The sequence below is a fragment of the Paroedura picta genome, chromosome 3 (genome assembly GCF_049243985.1).
Source record: "Paroedura picta isolate Pp20150507F chromosome 3, Ppicta_v3.0, whole genome shotgun sequence".
In the NCBI taxonomy this organism is placed as follows: domain Eukaryota; kingdom Metazoa; phylum Chordata; class Lepidosauria; order Squamata; family Gekkonidae; genus Paroedura; species Paroedura picta.
Genome location: NC_135371.1, coordinates 4490098 through 4508498, shown reverse-complemented (window position 1 = coordinate 4508498; position 18401 = coordinate 4490098). Strand labels below are relative to the sequence as shown.

The 18401-nt window shown below is 44.9% G+C and overlaps 1 protein-coding gene across 1 annotated transcript; it reads right to left on the bottom strand.

Annotated features, from left to right (window-relative positions):
* Window positions 1–256: 256 nt before the first annotated feature.
* Window positions 257–18001, bottom strand: LOC143833838 (uncharacterized). Its single transcript, XM_077330063.1, has 12 exons — window positions 16156–18001; window positions 15607–15721; window positions 14538–14927; window positions 13740–14292; window positions 12158–12168; window positions 11089–11478; window positions 10291–10843; window positions 8709–8719; window positions 7640–8029; window positions 6841–7394; window positions 4171–4351; window positions 257–1354 (listed from the first exon to the last, which is right to left on the bottom strand). The coding sequence occupies exons 1-12, from the start codon at window positions 16870–16872 to the stop codon at window positions 720–722; spliced, it is 4500 nt and encodes a 1499-aa protein (XP_077186178.1). The 5' UTR covers window positions 16873–18001; the 3' UTR covers window positions 257–719.
* Window positions 18002–18401: the final 400 nt, after the last annotated feature.

Sequence of the window (18401 nt, the reverse complement as noted above, 5' to 3'; positions counted from 1 at the left end):
ATCCTGGAGAACCCCTGCCGGTCAGGAGACAAGACTGGCCTTGGCAGACCAAGATTCTGGCTGACTGTGGAGCTGCCTGGCAAAACTTCCTTATTAGTCAGCTGGACCAGAGGTGGATGCCTCCTTATACTATATAGCCCCACCAACCTCACAGGGTATCTGTTGTGGAGAGAAAAAAGGAGGGCAATAGTTGAGCGTTCTGAGACTCCTTTGGGGGGGGATAAAAAGCAACCCTCCTGCTTCTTTTGTGGCATGCTGGTGTTGTGTGCAGGCCATACTTTATTCACACAGGATTGCAACCCTGGTGTGTTTCTCTTTTAAAATATAGTGTATTGAATGTTTTATTGAAAAGATGAAGAACAAGAAACAAACGCAAGGGGAAAAGCAATAAACAGGTATAAGATATAAAAGAGGGATGTCAATTCCATTTTCAAATCCTCAGCCACAGAGATCGGTAACACTGACATTTGTTTTCAAATAACATTCTAGTGATAACTGCATGCTTTCAAGTTATTGCAAAGTATGTCATAAGGGAAAAAACTCTTTTTCAATTTCATCTCAAATAGTCTTACTGCTATTATCAAGTTCCATCCAATAAGATTCTTTCCCCTTATTCCGCAAAGCCAGAGGTCATTAACTTTTCACTTTCCTGCAAAAATTGTATAAAGGGTTTCCAAATGGAAATAGGTAGATGAAGTTATTCCCTTCTCTTTAAAAGGTCACTCCCCTTTGTGGATCCATTTATGTCGATGAAGATGAGAACTTCTGCTGAATTTCCTTCCACACACTGAGCACTCAAAAGGTTTCTCCCCTGTGTGCGTTCTTTGATGCCGCTGAAGATCAGAATTATAACTGAATTTCTTTCCACACACTGAGCATTCAAAAGGTTTCTCTCCTGTGTGGATTCTTTGATGTTGTCGAAGACCGTCAACCCGGCTGAATCTCTTTCCACACTCTGAGCATTCGAAAGGCTTCTCCCCGGTGTGGGTTTTCAGATGGTATTGAAGACCACTGCTCTGAATGAATCTCTTTCCACACTGTGTGCATTCAAAAGGCTTTTCCCCTGTGTGGATTCTAAAATGGCGTTGAAGATTAGAACCTTGACTGAATTTCTGTCCACACTTTGAGCATTCAAAACATTTCTCCCCTAAGTAGGTTCTTTGGTGCGCAGGTAGTTGAGACCTGTATCTACATTTCATTGCCTTCATTCTGTATTGCTTTGTAAAATGTACAATGCCTTGTTTTCCATCAGAGAACCCCTTTCCATTCCCTAAGCGGGTCAATGACTTATCTTCTGAATCATAACATCCAGGGAGGTTTCTGACAGGTGTGATGAGGGGCATGATTTGGCTTTCTTTTTTTTTTTTTTTTTTTTTTTTTTTTTTTTAGTATAATGATTTTTTTTATTTTCATAAAGATAGAAATATAATCATCATTTGAGAATATACGACCCCACATTGACTCCACAGTGATATAAACTTTTGCCCAAAACTCTAAGAGCCATGAGTCTAAGAGCCATCCACATTTCCACTACATTAAAAAAAAAAAAAAAGGCCTGTTTAGATATACAAAAGAAAAGTTATTATTAGTCAACTTACTTGAGAGATCGTAGACCTCACATTAACTGCTTGATACAATCTAAGAGCTATCCTAGCAGATATTTCTAGGTTTGAGTTAGATGCTTAACATTAAACATTTCTTATAGCACAGTATGAGTTTTGGCCCTGTATCAATACCCTGATGAAGGGAGAGGAAAGTAGGGCTTTGCCTTAAAGATGTACAAAGAAAAAAAATTACAAAAGGATTTCATAATTTCTCCTTATCCTTAATACAGATACATCTACAAACCATTTATACTTGACCCATTCTAAGAGCCATCCTGACAGGTATAAGTTGAGAGCTTTGCATTTTCTACAGATCAATATAGGCTTTGGCCCTATAACAATACACCAATAATAAAAAAAAATAATAAGGGGGGAAAGCCCCATTTTATATTTCCAACGCTAACGATTATATTACCTATATGCCTACTAAGAAAAAGAAACAAGAGAGAAAAAAGACACTGCTTCCCCTTTTTCATAAAAGTAGCAATGTAGAATACAGTATATGTTGTTAGTACAGAGAATAATAAGATTTCCAGGTTTAGATTAAATGCTTAACATTAAACATAAAACAATATAAGCTTTCAGTCTTCTATAGCTTCTCCTTATCCTTGGTTCTGATACATCTACAAAACAATTTATGCTTGACCCATTCTAAGAACCATCCTAACAGATATATTTTCAGATTAGGCTTTAGTCCTAGGACAATACACTAATAGAAGAAAGAAAAAATAAGGGGGGAGAACCCCATTTTACATTTTCAGCACTAATGATTATATTACCTATATGCCTACAAAAGAAAAGAGACAAAAAAAACAAGAGAGAAAGAGACACTGCTTCCCCTTTTTCAAAAAAAAGGAAATATAGAATACAGTATAACATTAAACATAAAACAATATGAGCTTTCGGTCTTCTTAAGGGGGTCTCATCTCGAGGCTTGCTACATCTTGTCGTTCCCATAAAATTATATTCTGTCCCATAGGCCTTTGGCGTAGAAAGTGCAGTTGTACTCTTTCCCGCAGAGTATGCATCGATAAATCTTGAGGCCGTTGCACCTCCTGGACTCCAGTATCAATACAATTTTTTCCCCAGAGAGATCCTTTAAATCGGTTACTTTCACTGCAGATCCATATTTCTTTTGATTGATTTTTGTACACTGTTGCTTTGAGATGGCTGTATGTCTTTTTAAAAAGGGTGTCCTTATCTGGGCTGCAGAACTCCGGCATCCCATTTTCCGTCTCCAGAATTTCAGATTTCTCTTCTACTGTTGGTTTTCCACCTTGTTTAGAGCTGTCATCAGCCACTGTTATTGATCCATTATTCCTGTTAAAGACGTCTTCCTTGGCATCTTGGATCTCCTTGAAGATATGAATTTCAGATTTCTCTTCTGCTGTTGGTTTTCCACCTTGTTTAAAGCTGTCATCAGTCACTGTTATTAATCCATCATTCCTATTGAAGACTTCTTCCTTGCCATCTTGAATCTCCTTGGAGATATTTTTGATCAATCCATCTAAGAATACTTTGTAATCTTGGGTTTGTATCTCTATTAGATGAGCCAATCTTTTTAACATAGACATGATTTTGACTTTAAAAAAAAACCCGGCCTCAAACAATTTTACAAGTGGCCAGTAGAGGTCCTCTGTTTTATCCTCTAATGTTCCGGCACAGGCATGTGACGTATTAAAATCAGTTAAGGCACAGAGTTCTCGTGAGATTTTCCCATTCACAGCTCTTATCTTCTTATCTTCGAAAACCAAAACAATTACAATAAGAGCTTTTGCCAATTAATTCGAGTTGATTTGAGTCCTTCTTCTGCTTAGTTAGGAGAATTAGCCTGCCTCTTAACGAGGTGGCTTCAGGCAGAGCAGAGTAAGAGGAGGGGGGAAACAAAGGGCTTTGATGCAGGAAGAAAGACGAAGAAAAAAAAAACGAGAGATACTTGCAGTAAATGATGTTTTGGAACTCAGCCGATGTCCTCCCCTCAGTTCAAAGCGTTCATTTGTGGTAAATCATCATGTAGGGTTGAAGCAGATACTTTAAGATTAAAGAAAGAAAGGAAAGTCCGAGGTAGAAAATGGCAGTCGTCCTCTGGACCTGGAACGCTGACAGCCTATAATCCAGGGAGATATACTCCCTAAAGGATTGGAGACGGCCCCAAGAACTTCCTGGGTAGAAAGGTGAGGTGGGGTTTGCGTACCCCTCCTCTTTTCTGCCAATTGCTTGCACAATTGACCCCTGTCAGGCTTCAGAGATAGCAGAGCAGATGCCCTGCCACCCTCTCAGGACGACATCTTTAGCCACACCCATGATTTGGCTTTCATCTTCTGAAAAATAGCATAAAATCCTTGTCACAGAAATCAAACAGCCAAAGGGGGATCCCTGGTTCCTGGGAGTAGGGGTCACAGTCCAAGGACCCCTGCAGGTGACCCCTTTTGGAAAGGATTGGTGGGACTTGGACTTTATCGCACTGACCTCTTCTCTGGGCCCCAGCCCTTCTCCCAAGCACATCAAATCATTTGGGGGAATGAGAGGACAGGGGAATGAAAGGAGAAGTAACACAAGTTCTTACCTGAGTGAATTCTTTGATGTGAAGTAAGAGCAGATTGACGACTGAAATGCTTTCCACACTCCAAGCAGTTATACCGTTTCTCTCCTGAGTGAATTTGTTCCTGGAAAGTAAAGCTCCTTTTCTGAATATGAGTCTTCCCAGCAGACAGACTTCCCTTGTCTTTTTCCTTGGAGTGGATTCTCTGGTTAGAACTCAGGTCTTCATTAAATCTGTTTTCGGGAGGACTTTCTTCTTGGACTGGGATATTCTGGCAGCCTCCTCTTTGGAAAGCAACACGTTTATTCTTCTTCTCGTCACCGTTGTTTATCTCCTTCCTCTTGATTCCACCCGGATCCCTACAGGTTCCTTCAGAGCCTTCTTCCTCAGCATTTTCCAACAATGGCCCCTGGAATTCCCCAGCCATTTTGCCTGTGCTCCCAGCTAGAGTGAAGAGAGATCCAATCAGCAGTCATTCCAGAAATTCAAATGAGTCCCTGCCATTTCCTAGTTTGTAATTATATTCCCACCAAACAACCTCCAGGGATGCCCGCACCTTCTACCAGGTCTGGCCGGTCAATGGAGCCATATTATCCTTTGGCTCCCTCCACCCCTAAGAAACATGCAATATTGTGCCCCTTTAGTGGAAAAGGTTAAATATTTGTTCCTTGTCACTTCCTATTTGACTTGCTGTGATCACCAAAAAAATCTCCCTTATACTGAATCTGACTCTTGGACTGAAGGTCAGTTCTGTCTGATCAGACTGGCAACATCTCTCCAGGGTCACAGGCAGAGGTCCCTCACATTACCTACAGCCTCGTTCTTTTAACTGGAGACGTCAGAGTCCAGAGAGGTTTGTGCAAGGTGTGACAGGAGGCTTGTGTTGGTTTTCAGCCTCTGGCTTCTGGAGAGGGCAAAGAACTGGCCAAACCTAAAGGCCTGTAGGGAACGGGTGATAGGAATTGGGCTTCTAACCCACCAGCCCCTTTCCCAAGTAAATCAAATCCTCTTGAAAAATGAATAAAACTAAGTATTGGGATCAGCAGTTCTTGAAGTGAAAGAGAAAGAGCGAGCCACTTGGACTGGGCCCAAGACTTCCTCCCTCCCTCCTTACCCAGGTAATCTCTGGATATTGGATATATCTTCTATTTTTCGTAGAAAACCTATTTTTCTGATTGAAAAAGTATATAAACTTCATCATTTAAAAGAGCCTTTAGAAACAAGCAATTTGGATATTTATTGAGGCGTAGAAATGTCTTTAGTCCTGCCTGAGGCAAAGCGCATGGCTCCCCAGCAGGAAAGCCAGAGAGAGCGGCCGGCTGAGGCACCTCTGACCTTAGCGCACCTCATCCATCCTGAAAGGGGAGGGGAACCCACAGGAGTCTCCCCAAATGTGCTTTTGGTCAGGGGAGTTATTCTTCAAAATTCTATGCATCTATATCTTCTCAGTAAAACTTGATTTTATTTGTTGCAAAAGAATAAAGGAATATCTGATAGGAATGTTTTCAGCACTGCCCCATAAGTCTCAATTTTAGGTATTTATGGAAATACTTTTATGTTTTTATTATGATTCGGGGGGAGGGGGTTGTGATTCTCATCTCTCATCTCTCCCAACCTGTTGTCCCATGTATTTGCTAGGGTTCCTGGCTGTGGCTTCTTGGTAGAGCATCTGCTTGGCCTGCAGAAGGTCCCAAGTTCAATCCCCGCTGTCTCCAGTTAAAATATCTGGCAGGAGGTGATGTGAAAGGCCTGTGCCTGGAAAGCTGCTGCCCGTCTGAGTAGACAATACTGATGTTGAAGGTCTGATTCATTTTTGGGCGGTTTCATGTGTTCACCTTCCATCTCTGCAATTTGCATTTCAGGGACAGAACATTTGGTTGTGCGCATAAGCTCTCAGGTTCAAATCCTAACATCTCCAGTTTAAGGGATCAGGGGAAGGAGAATCGGAAAGCTCCTCCTGAGGGATTCTGGAGAACCCCTGCCGGTCAGGAGACAAGACTGGCCTTGGCAGACCAAGATTCTGGCTCAGTGTGGAGAGGATGCATGTCCTTGCCTGGCAAAACCTCCTTATTAGTCAGCTGGACCAGAGGTGGATGCCTCCTTATACTATATAGCCCCACCAACCTCACAGGGTATCTGTTGTGGAGAGAAAAAAGGAAGGCAATAGTTGGGCGTTCTGAGACTCCTTTGGGGGGGGGGGATAAAAAGCAACACTCCTGCTTCTTTTGTGGCATGCTGGTGTTGTGTGCAGGCCGTACTTTATTCACACAGAATCGCAACCCTGGTGTGTTTCTCTTTTAAAATATAGTGTATTGAATGTTTTATTGAAAAGATGAAGAGCAAGAAACAAACGCAAGGGGAAAAGCAATAAACAGGTGTAAGATATAAAAGAGGGATGTCAATTCCATTTTCAAATCCTCAGCCACAGAGATCGGTAACACTGACATTTGTTTTAAAATAACATTCTAGTGATAACTGCATGCTTTCAAGTTATTGCAAAGTATGTTATAAGGAAAAAACTCTTTTTCTATTTCATCTCAAATAGTCTATTATCAACTTCCATCCAATGAGATTCTTTTCCCTTATTCTGCAAAGCCACTGGACATTAACTTTTCACTTTCCTGCAAAAATTCTATAAAGGGTTTCCAAATGGAAATAGGTATATGAAGTTATACCCTTCTCTTTAAAAGGTCACTCCCCTCTGTGGATCCATTTATGTCGATGAAGATGGAAACTCCTGCTGAATTTCCTTCCACACACTGAGCACTCAAAAGGTTTCTCCCCTGTGTGCGTTCTTTGATGCCGCTGAAGATGGTACATATGTCTGAATTTCTTTCCACACTCTGAGCATTCAAAAGGTTTCTCCCCTGTGTGGATTTTTTGATGCTTTCGAAGAATGTCAACCCGTCCGAATTTATTTCCACACACTGAGCATTCAAACGGTTTCTCCCCTGTGTGGATTCTTTGATGTTGCCGAACATGGAAACTCCTACTGAATTTCCTTCCACAATCTGAGCACTCAAAACTTTTGTCCACTATGTAGGTTCTTTGGTGTGCATGGAGATGAGACCTGTATCTGCATTTCATTGCCTTCATTCTGTTCTGCTTTGGAAAATGTACATTGCCCTTTTGTTCATCACGGAAACCCTTTCCATTCCCCGAGCGAGTAAATGGCTTGTGTTCTGAATCATAACATCCAGGGAGTTTTGTTACGGGTGTGCTGAGGGGCAGGAGTTGACTTTCAGCTTCTGAAAAACACCATAAAAGTATCCTCATGGAAATCAAACAGCCAAAGGGGGATCCCTGGTTCTTGGGAGTAGGGGTCACAGCACAAGGACCCCTGCAGGTGACCCCTGTAGGAAAGGATCAGTGGGACTTGGACTTCATCGCACTGACCTCTTCTCTGGGCCCCAGCCCTTCTCCCAAGCACATCAAATCATTTGGGGGAATGAGAGGACAGGTGAATGAAAGGAAATGTAACACAAGTTCTTACCTGAGTGAATTCTTTGATGTGAAGTAAGAGCAGCTTGACGACTGAAATGCTTTCCACACACCAAGCAGTTATGCCGTTTCTCTCCTGAGTGAATTTGTTCCTGGAAAGTAATGCTCCTTTTCTGAATATGAGTCTTCCCAGCAGATAGACTTCCCTTGTCTTTTTTCCTGGATTGGATTCTCTGGTTAGAACCTGGGTCTTCATTAAATCTGTTTTCGGGAGGACTTTCGTCTTGGACTGGGACGCGTTTATCCCTCTTCTCGTCAGCGTTGTTTATCTCCTTCCTCTTGATTCCACCCGGATCCCTACAGGTTCCTTCAGAGACTTCTTCCACAGCATTTTGCAACGATGACCCCTGGAATTCCCCGGCCATTTTGTCTGTGCTCCTGGCTGGAGTGAAGAGAGATCCAATCAGCAGTCATTCCAGAAATTCTAATCAGTCCCTCCCATTTCCTAATTTGTAATTATTTTCCCACGAAACAACCTCCACGGATGGAGCTGGACGCACCTTCTGCCTGGCTCAGTGGAGTCATATTATCTTTTGGCTCCCTCCCCCCTAAGAAACATGCAATATTGTGCCCCTTTAGTTGAAAAAGGTTAAATATTTGTTCCCTGTCACTTCCTATTTGACTTGCTTTGATTACCAAGAAAAACCTCCCTTATACTGAATCTGACTTGGAACCTAAAGGTCAGTTTGGTCTGCTCAGACTGGCAGCATCTCTCCAGGGTCACAGGCAGAGGTCCCTCACATTACCTACAGCCTCGTTCTTTTAACTGGAGATGTCAGAGTCCAGAGAGGTTTGTGCAAGGTGTGACAGGAGGTTTGTGTTGGTTTTCAGCCTCTGGCTTCTGGAGAGAACTGGACAAACCCAAAGGCCTGTAGGGAACGGGTGATAGGAATTGGGCTTCATACAGGAGGGCTCCTCTAACCCACCAGCCCCTTTCCCAAGTAAATCAAATCCTCTTGAAAAATGAATAAAACTAAGTATTGGGATCAGCAGTTCTTGAAGTGAAAGAGAAAGAGCGAGCCACTTGGACTGGGCCCAAGACTTCCTCCCTCCCTCCTTACCCAGGTAATCTCTGGATATTGGATATATCTTCTATTTTTCGTAGAAAACCTATTTTTCTGATTGAAAAAGTATATAAACTTCATCATTTAAAAGAGCCTTTAGAAACAAGCAATTTGGATATTTATTGAGGCGTAGAAATGTCTTTAGTCCTGCCTGAGGCAAAGCGCATGGCTCCCCAGCAGGAAAGCCAGAGAGAGCGGCCGGCTGAGGCACCTCTGACCTTAGCGCACCTCATCCATCCTGAAAGGGGAGGGGAACCCACAGGAGTCTCCCCAAATGTGCTTTCGGTCAGGGGAGTTATTCTTCAAAATTCTATGCATCTATATCTTCTCAGTAAAACTTGATTTTATTTGTTGCAAAAGAATAAAGGAATATCTGATAGGAATGTTTTCAGCACTGCCCCATAAGTCTCAATTTTAGGTATTTATGGAAATACTTTTATGTTTTTATTATGATTCGGGGGGAGGGGGTTGTGATTCTCATCTCTCATCTCTCCCAACCTGTTGTCCCATGTATTTGCTAGGGTTCCTGGCTGTGGCTTCTTGGTAGAGCATCTGCTTGGCCTGCAGAAGGTCCCAAGTTCAATCCCCGCTGTCTCCAGTTAAAATATCTGGCAGGAGGTGATGTGAAAGGCCTGTGCCTGGAAAGCTGCTGCCCGTCTGAGTAGACAATACTGATGTTGAAGGTCTGATTCATTTTTGGGCGGTTTCATGTGTTCACCTTCCATCTCTGCAATTTGCATTTCAGGGACAGAACATTTGGTTGTGCGCATAAGCTCTCAGGTTCAAATCCTAACATCTCCAGTTTAAGGGATCAGGGGAAGGAGAATCGGAAAGCTCCTCCTGAGGGATTCTGGAGAACCCCTGCCGGTCAGGAGACAAGACTGGCCTTGGCAGACCAAGATTCTGGCTCAGTGTGGAGAGGATTCATGTCCTTGCCTGGCAAAACCTCCTTATTAGTCAGCTGGACCAGAGGTGGATGCCTCCTTATACCGTATAGCCCCACCAACCTCACAGGGTATCTGTTGTGGAGAGAAAAAAGGAAGGCAATAGTTGGGCGTTCTGAGACTCCTTTGGGGGGGGGGGGATAAAAAGCAACACTCCTGCTTCTTTTGTGGCATGCTGGTGTTGTGTGCAGGCCGTACTTTATTCACACAGAATCGCAACCCTGGTGTGTTTCTCTTTTAAAATATAGTGTATTGAATGTTTTATTGAAAAGATGAAGAGCAAGAAACAAACGCAAGGGGAAAAGCAATAAACAGGTGTAAGATATAAAAGAGGGATGTCAATTCCATTTTCAAATCCTCAGCCACAGAGATCGGTAACACTGACATTTGTTTTAAAATAACATTCTAGTGATAACTGCATGCTTTCAAGTTATTGCAAAGTATGTTATAAGGAAAAAACTCTTTTTCTATTTCATCTCAAATAGTCTATTATCAACTTCCATCCAATGAGATTCTTTTCCCTTATTCTGCAAAGCCACTGGACATTAACTTTTCACTTTCCTGCAAAAATTCTATAAAGGGTTTCCAAATGGAAATAGGTATATGAAGTTATACCCTTCTCTTTAAAAGGTCACTCCCCTCTGTGGATCCATTTATGTCGATGAAGATGGAAACTCCTGCTGAATTTCCTTCCACACACTGAGCACTCAAAAGGTTTCTCCCCTGTGTGCGTTCTTTGATGCCGCTGAAGATGGTACATATGTCTGAATTTCTTTCCACACTCTGAGCATTCAAAAGGTTTCTCCCCTGTGTGGATTTTTTGATGCTTTCGAAGAATGTCAACCCGTCCGAATTTATTTCCACACACTGAGCATTCAAACGGTTTCTCCCCTGTGTGGATTCTTTGATGTTGCCGAACATGGAAACTCCTACTGAATTTCCTTCCACAATCTGAGCACTCAAAACTTTTGTCCACTATGTAGGTTCTTTGGTGTGCATGGAGATGAGACCTGTATCTGCATTTCATTGCCTTCATTCTGTTCTGCTTTGGAAAATGTACATTGCCCTTTTGTTCATCACGGAAACCCTTTCCATTCCCCGAGCGAGTAAATGGCTTGTGTTCTGAATCATAACATCCAGGGAGTTTTGTTACGGGTGTGCTGAGGGGCAGGAGTTGACTTTCAGCTTCTGAAAAACACCATAAAAGTATCCTCATGGAAATCAAACAGCCAAAGGGGGATCCCTGGTTCTTGGGAGTAGGGGTCACAGCACAAGGACCCCTGCAGGTGACCCCTGTAGGAAAGGATCAGTGGGACTTGGACTTCATCGCACTGACCTCTTCTCTGGGCCCCAGCCCTTCTCCCAAGCACATCAAATCATTTGGGGGAATGAGAGGACAGGTGAATGAAAGGAAATGTAACACAAGTTCTTACCTGAGTGAATTCTTTGATGTGAAGTAAGAGCAGCTTGACGACTGAAATGCTTTCCACACACCAAGCAGTTATGCCGTTTCTCTCCTGAGTGAATTTGTTCCTGGAAAGTAATGCTCCTTTTCTGAATATGAGTCTTCCCAGCAGATAGACTTCCCTTGTCTTTTTTCCTGGATTGGATTCTCTGGTTAGAACCTGGGTCTTCATTAAATCTGTTTTCGGGAGGACTTTCGTCTTGGACTGGGACGCGTTTATCCCTCTTCTCGTCAGCGTTGTTTATCTCCTTCCTCTTGATTCCACCCGGATCCCTACAGGTTCCTTCAGAGACTTCTTCCACAGCATTTTGCAACGATGACCCCTGGAATTCCCCGGCCATTTTGTCTGTGCTCCTGGCTGGAGTGAAGAGAGATCCAATCAGCAGTCATTCCAGAAATTCTAATCAGTCCCTCCCATTTCCTAATTTGTAATTATTTTCCCACGAAACAACCTCCACGGATGGAGCTGGACGCACCTTCTGCCTGGCTCAGTGGAGTCATATTATCTTTTGGCTCCCTCCCCCCTAAGAAACATGCAATATTGTGCCCCTTTAGTTGAAAAAGGTTAAATATTTGTTCCCTGTCACTTCCTATTTGACTTGCTTTGATTACCAAGAAAAACCTCCCTTATACTGAATCTGACTTGGAACCTAAAGGTCAGTTTGGTCTGCTCAGACTGGCAGCATCTCTCCAGGGTCACAGGCAGAGGTCCCTCACATTACCTACAGCCTCGTTCTTTTAACTGGAGATGTCAGAGTCCAGAGAGGTTTGTGCAAGGTGTGACAGGAGGTTTGTGTTGGTTTTCAGCCTCTGGCTTCTGGAGAGAACTGGACAAACCCAAAGGCCTGTAGGGAACGGGTGATAGGAATTGGGCTTCATACAGGAGGGCTCCTCTAACCCACCAGCCCCTTTCCCAAGTAAATCAAATCCTCTTGAAAAATGAATAAAACTAAGTATTGGGATCAGCAGTTCTTGAAGTGAAAGAGAAAGAGCGAGCCACTTGGACTGGGCCCAAGACTTCCTCCCTCCCTCCTTACCCAGGTAATCTCTGGATATTGGATATATCTTCTATTTTTCGTAGAAAACCTATTTTTCTGATTGAAAAAGTATATAAACTTCATCATTTAAAAGAGCCTTTAGAAACAAGCAATTTGGATATTTATTGAGGCGTAGAAATGTCTTTAGTCCTGCCTGAGGCAAAGCGCATGGCTCCCCAGCAGGAAAGCCAGAGAGAGCGGCCGGCTGAGGCACCTCTGACCTTAGCGCACCTCATCCATCCTGAAAGGGGAGGGGAACCCACAGGAGTCTCCCCAAATGTGCTTTCGGTCAGGGGAGTTATTCTTCAAAATTCTATGCATCTATATCTTCTCAGTAAAACTTGATTTTATTTGTTGCAAAAGAATAAAGGAATATCTGATAGGAATGTTTTCAGCACTGCCCCATAAGTCTCAATTTTAGGTATTTATGGAAATACTTTTATGTTTTTATTATGATTCGGGGGGAGGGGGTTGTGATTCTCATCTCTCATCTCTCCCAACCTGTTGTCCCATGTATTTGCTAGGGTTCCTGGCTGTGGCTTCTTGGTAGAGCATCTGCTTGGCCTGCAGAAGGTCCCAAGTTCAATCCCCGCTGTCTCCAGTTAAAATATCTGGCAGGAGGTGATGTGAAAGGCCTGTGCCTGGAAAGCTGCTGCCCGTCTGAGTAGACAATACTGATGTTGAAGGTCTGATTCATTTTTGGGCGGTTTCATGTGTTCACCTTCCATCTCTGCAATTTGCATTTCAGGGACAGAACATTTGGTTGTGCGCATAAGCTCTCAGGTTCAAATCCTAACATCTCCAGTTTAAGGGATCAGGGGAAGGAGAATCGGAAAGCTCCTCCTGAGGGATTCTGGAGAACCCCTGCCGGTCAGGAGACAAGACTGGCCTTGGCAGACCAAGATTCTGGCTCAGTGTGGAGAGGATTCATGTCCTTGCCTGGCAAAACCTCCTTATTAGTCAGCTGGACCAGAGGTGGATGCCTCCTTATACCGTATAGCCCCACCAACCTCACAGGGTATCTGTTGTGGAGAGAAAAAAGGAAGGCAATAGTTGGGCGTTCTGAGACTCCTTTGGGGGGGGGGGGATAAAAAGCAACACTCCTGCTTCTTTTGTGGCATGCTGGTGTTGTGTGCAGGCCGTACTTTATTCACACAGAATCGCAACCCTGGTGTGTTTCTCTTTTAAAATATAGTGTATTGAATGTTTTATTGAAAAGATGAAGAGCAAGAAACAAACGCAAGGGGAAAAGCAATAAACAGGTGTAAGATATAAAAGAGGGATGTCAATTCCATTTTCAAATCCTCAGCCACAGAGATCGGTAACACTGACATTTGTTTTAAAATAACATTCTAGTGATAACTGCATGCTTTCAAGTTATTGCAAAGTATGTTATAAGGAAAAAACTCTTTTTCTATTTCATCTCAAATAGTCTATTATCAACTTCCATCCAATGAGATTCTTTTCCCTTATTCTGCAAAGCCACTGGACATTAACTTTTCACTTTCCTGCAAAAATTCTATAAAGGGTTTCCAAATGGAAATAGGTATATGAAGTTATACCCTTCTCTTTAAAAGGTCACTCCCCTCTGTGGATCCATTTATGTCGATGAAGATGGAAACTCCTGCTGAATTTCCTTCCACACACTGAGCACTCAAAAGGTTTCTCCCCTGTGTGCGTTCTTTGATGCCGCTGAAGATGGTACATATGTCTGAATTTCTTTCCACACTCTGAGCATTCAAAAGGTTTCTCCCCTGTGTGGATTTTTTGATGCTTTCGAAGAATGTCAACCCGTCCGAATTTATTTCCACACACTGAGCATTCAAACGGTTTCTCCCCTGTGTGGATTCTTTGATGTTGCCGAACATGGAAACTCCTACTGAATTTCCTTCCACAATCTGAGCACTCAAAACTTTTGTCCACTATGTAGGTTCTTTGGTGTGCATGGAGATGAGACCTGTATCTGCATTTCATTGCCTTCATTCTGTTCTGCTTTGGAAAATGTACATTGCCCTTTTGTTCATCACGGAAACCCTTTCCATTCCCCGAGCGAGTAAATGGCTTGTGTTCTGAATCATAACATCCAGGGAGTTTTGTTACGGGTGTGCTGAGGGGCAGGAGTTGACTTTCAGCTTCTGAAAAACACCATAAAAGTATCCTCATGGAAATCAAACAGCCAAAGGGGGATCCCTGGTTCTTGGGAGTAGGGGTCACAGCACAAGGACCCCTGCAGGTGACCCCTGTAGGAAAGGATCAGTGGGACTTGGACTTCATCGCACTGACCTCTTCTCTGGGCCCCAGCCCTTCTCCCAAGCACATCAAATCATTTGGGGGAATGAGAGGACAGGTGAATGAAAGGAAATGTAACACAAGTTCTTACCTGAGTGAATTCTTTGATGTGAAGTAAGAGCAGCTTGACGACTGAAATGCTTTCCACACACCAAGCAGTTATGCCGTTTCTCTCCTGAGTGAATTTGTTCCTGGAAAGTAATGCTCCTTTTCTGAATATGAGTCTTCCCAGCAGATAGACTTCCCTTGTCTTTTTTCCTGGATTGGATTCTCTGGTTAGAACCTGGGTCTTCATTAAATCTGTTTTCGGGAGGACTTTCGTCTTGGACTGGGACGCGTTTATCCCTCTTCTCGTCAGCGTTGTTTATCTCCTTCCTCTTGATTCCACCCGGATCCCTACAGGTTCCTTCAGAGACTTCTTCCACAGCATTTTGCAACGATGACCCCTGGAATTCCCCGGCCATTTTGTCTGTGCTCCTGGCTGGAGTGAAGAGAGATCCAATCAGCAGTCATTCCAGAAATTCTAATCAGTCCCTCCCATTTCCTAATTTGTAATTATTTTCCCACGAAACAACCTCCACGGATGGAGCTGGACGCACCTTCTGCCTGGCTCAGTGGAGTCATATTATCTTTTGGCTCCCTCCCCCCTAAGAAACATGCAATATTGTGCCCCTTTAGTTGAAAAAGGTTAAATATTTGTTCCCTGTCACTTCCTATTTGACTTGCTTTGATTACCAAGAAAAACCTCCCTTATACTGAATCTGACTTGGAACCTAAAGGTCAGTTTGGTCTGCTCAGACTGGCAGCATCTCTCCAGGGTCACAGGCAGAGGTCCCTCACATTACCTACAGCCTCGTTCTTTTAACTGGAGATGTCAGAGTCCAGAGAGGTTTGTGCAAGGTGTGACAGGAGGTTTGTGTTGGTTTTCAGCCTCTGGCTTCTGGAGAGAACTGGACAAACCCAAAGGCCTGTAGGGAACGGGTGATAGGAATTGGGCTTCATACAGGAGGGCTCCTCTAACCCACCAGCCCCTTTCCCAAGTAAATCAAATCCTCTTGAAAAATGAATAAAACTAAGTATTGGGATCAGCAGTTCTTGAAGTGAAAGAGAAAGAGCGAGCCACTTGGACTGGGCCCAAGACTTCCTCCCTCCCTCCTTACCCAGGTAATCTCTGGCCTCCTCTTCTTTGATGCCCATCAAGAGGTATCTCTGCTCGCTCTCAGACGGATCCTGACTGGCCTCAGACATGCTCCCAGCAGCCTCCTGCAAAGGCACCTGCAATGCCAGAGAGAGACCCTTTCAAAGCACAGTGACGATCCTGGGTGGGTGGGGGAAACACAGAGGGTAGGGATCCTTAAGGAACAGTGGAACATTCGAGCACAATGATACAAAACACTCCTAGGGTAGTGAAGGCCATGAACAACGATGACAGAAGACACCTGCGTGCCCAAAACCGCAAGGAACACTTGATGCGGGGGAGGGACTGCCTCAAGACTGCCCCATCTGTTGTTTGCCACGTTGAGAGAGAATAACTCCCCAATCTCAAAACTCTGGATTCCGCTTTTGGGGAAATGAAGCAACAAACCTTTCTATCACACCTTGGCATTCCTTTGTTCCCCCCCAACCCGCCCAGTCTGGGCAAAGGTCTCAGCCCTGGTTCCACTCCAGATCCTCCCACACTCTGGGCCTACCCTGCAGAAAAGACCCACCTCCTGCCTCAAGAGGAGCTCCTCGGCCAGGGCCACCGCTTGGGAGCAGCTCTGGGGGCCGCTCTCCCTCACCCGGCTCTGGATCTCCGGGGGCAGAACAGTCAGCAGTTGCTCCAGGACCAAGAGCTCCAGGATCTGCTCCTTGCTGTGGTTCTCTACCCTCAGCCACCCGTGGCACATTTCCCGCAGCCGGCTGTAAGCCCCTCGTGGCCCCTCAGCCTCCTGGTAACAGAAACGCCTGAACTCTTCCCGCTGCTTCTCCTGGTTCTGGGCATCCACTCGCAAGATAGCTGCCTTCACCTTCCCATAGTCCTCTCTGTCCGGGACATCCAGGCTATTAAAGGCCCACTTCGCTTCTCTGCTGAGGGCCGGCTGGAGTCGGGTCGCCCACTCATCTTTTGGCCACCCACAGGCTTCGGCCACTTGCTCGAAGGAGGCCAGGAAGGCCTTGGCATCCCCCCAGGGAGAAGGTTTCTCTGGCAAGGGGGGAAATCCCCACGGAAAGTGAGGCTTTTCCACTGTCCTGAGGAAGTCCTGCCACTGGGCTTCCCACTGAGCAAGGGAAAGGGAGCCCTCCCCTGCTGGCTGATTGTTGGGTTCTCCAAGGCTCCCTTGAAGGAATTCTCCACTATTCTCAGCATGGAGGACGTTAGGAGCTATTTTTCTTGCCCCTGTTATTTCTCCACATTGGGGGCCTCTGGGAGTGTCTTTCTCCATCTCTGGCTTTGAATAAGAGTTGGTTCTGCACAGCTGTTATCCTCTTCCACACTGAGCTTCTCCCTGCAGAAAAGACAGATACAAGACAGAGGAGAGACACGCTTGATCTTACAGCCCCTGCCTGATTCTTACCCCCTGTACAGAAAACATATGCCAAAAGGTATCAATATGATTTTATATGTATATTCTTTTGAATGATGTGTTCTCCCATTTCTCCCTTGGACATCGACACATCCTTCTAAAAAATTCCTTCCACAAAGGTGAAATGTAAAGTCTGTTTTCTTGGATTTTATAAAATGATGTATTGTTGGTATCTGTCATCCAACACGTGATCAAAAATGTATAAAAATGTGCCTAACCCTCTTTGGAAATGTGAACCTCATGGCCATTTTATCATCTTTGGTGGGCATGTAAAGGGAGGGGGAAATTCTGGACACAAATGCATGCCTTAATCCAGAAAATGCTAAAGACTGAGGTACTAATTAAACTGGAGACATTTCTTTTGGGATTAGGAATGTTAAAAAAAAGATGGAACTTTGTTTCTTTACATATGGCTACAGCTCTGAGAGTCTTTATTTGAAAAAGGAAATCTATATATTAGGGATTATAAAGAACAGGACTGAGAATTAAACAGACCATATTATAATCCTCCCCCCCCCCCCCCGTGTAGATCTGTGGTGAAGCCTCGTTTGTAATTATTTATTTATGTTTCTATACCACCCTCCCCTGTCCAGTTCTACCCAACAGATCGCCAGAAGGACAGGCAGAGCTGGAATAAGCATCAAGATGGGCGACCAAGATGACGGAAGGGTGGACCACCTCCCCTGTGAGGAAAGGCCGGGTCTATACAGTTTACAAAGGAGTGCTTTAGGAGGGGACATGATAGGAGTTCCTAACATTCGGCAGGTGGGGGAGGGAGCTGAGAAAGAGAACTTTGTCTCCCTTTCGCAAACTACTGGGACTCAAGGGCATCCAATGGGGCAGATGGGTGCAGGTGGGCAAAAGGAAACACTTAGAATCATAGAGTTGGAGGGACCTCCTGGGCTCAACCTCCCCCTTCCCCTCTAGGGGAGCTTTTCCTTGCAGAGATCAAGAAGGGGGTCCCTTCCATGCCCAGAGGGAACCCCGATCCCCCCCTGCGCCACCCCCAGCCCAGAATCCCTCCCCCCTGACCCTGCCCCCCTCCGCACGCGGGACCCCGGGAGACCCCCTTGCAGGGCGGCCTCCCCCTCCTCCTCCCGCCACCCCCGCAGAGCTTCACCCTTCCCGGCAGCCTCCGTCCTGCGGCTCTGCTGAAAGGGAAACTGGGGGAGGACTCCAGGGGTCCTCCTCCGCCCCCTCTCCGCCTCCCTTCTAGGAAACGCAACTCTGTCGCCTCCTTAACCCTTCACTCGCCGCTCCTGCGGGGCTCGGGACGCGCCGCCCTCACTTCCCACCTGGGGGCCAAAGGCTCGGCGGAAGGGGCGGGACGGAGGCACGTCAATCAGCACACCTGGCTCTGTGGTTGGTTGGAAAGGGACGCTTCCCCG

Excerpts from the sequence above, each read along its gene's own strand:
- LOC143833838 (XM_077330063.1), bottom strand. The coding sequence starts at position 16,872 with ATGGAGAAAGACACTCCCAGAGGCCCCCAATGTGGAGAAATAACAGGG. Across the intron at positions 15,722-16,155 it reads AGCTCCTCTTGAGGCAGGAG|GTGCCTTTGCAGGAGGCTGC; the intron begins GTGGGTCTTTTC and ends CTGGCATTGCAG. Across the intron at positions 1,355-4,170 it reads ACATCAAAGAATTCACTCAG|AAAGCCAAATCATGCCCCTC; the intron begins GTAAGAACTTGT and ends AAAAAAAAAAAG.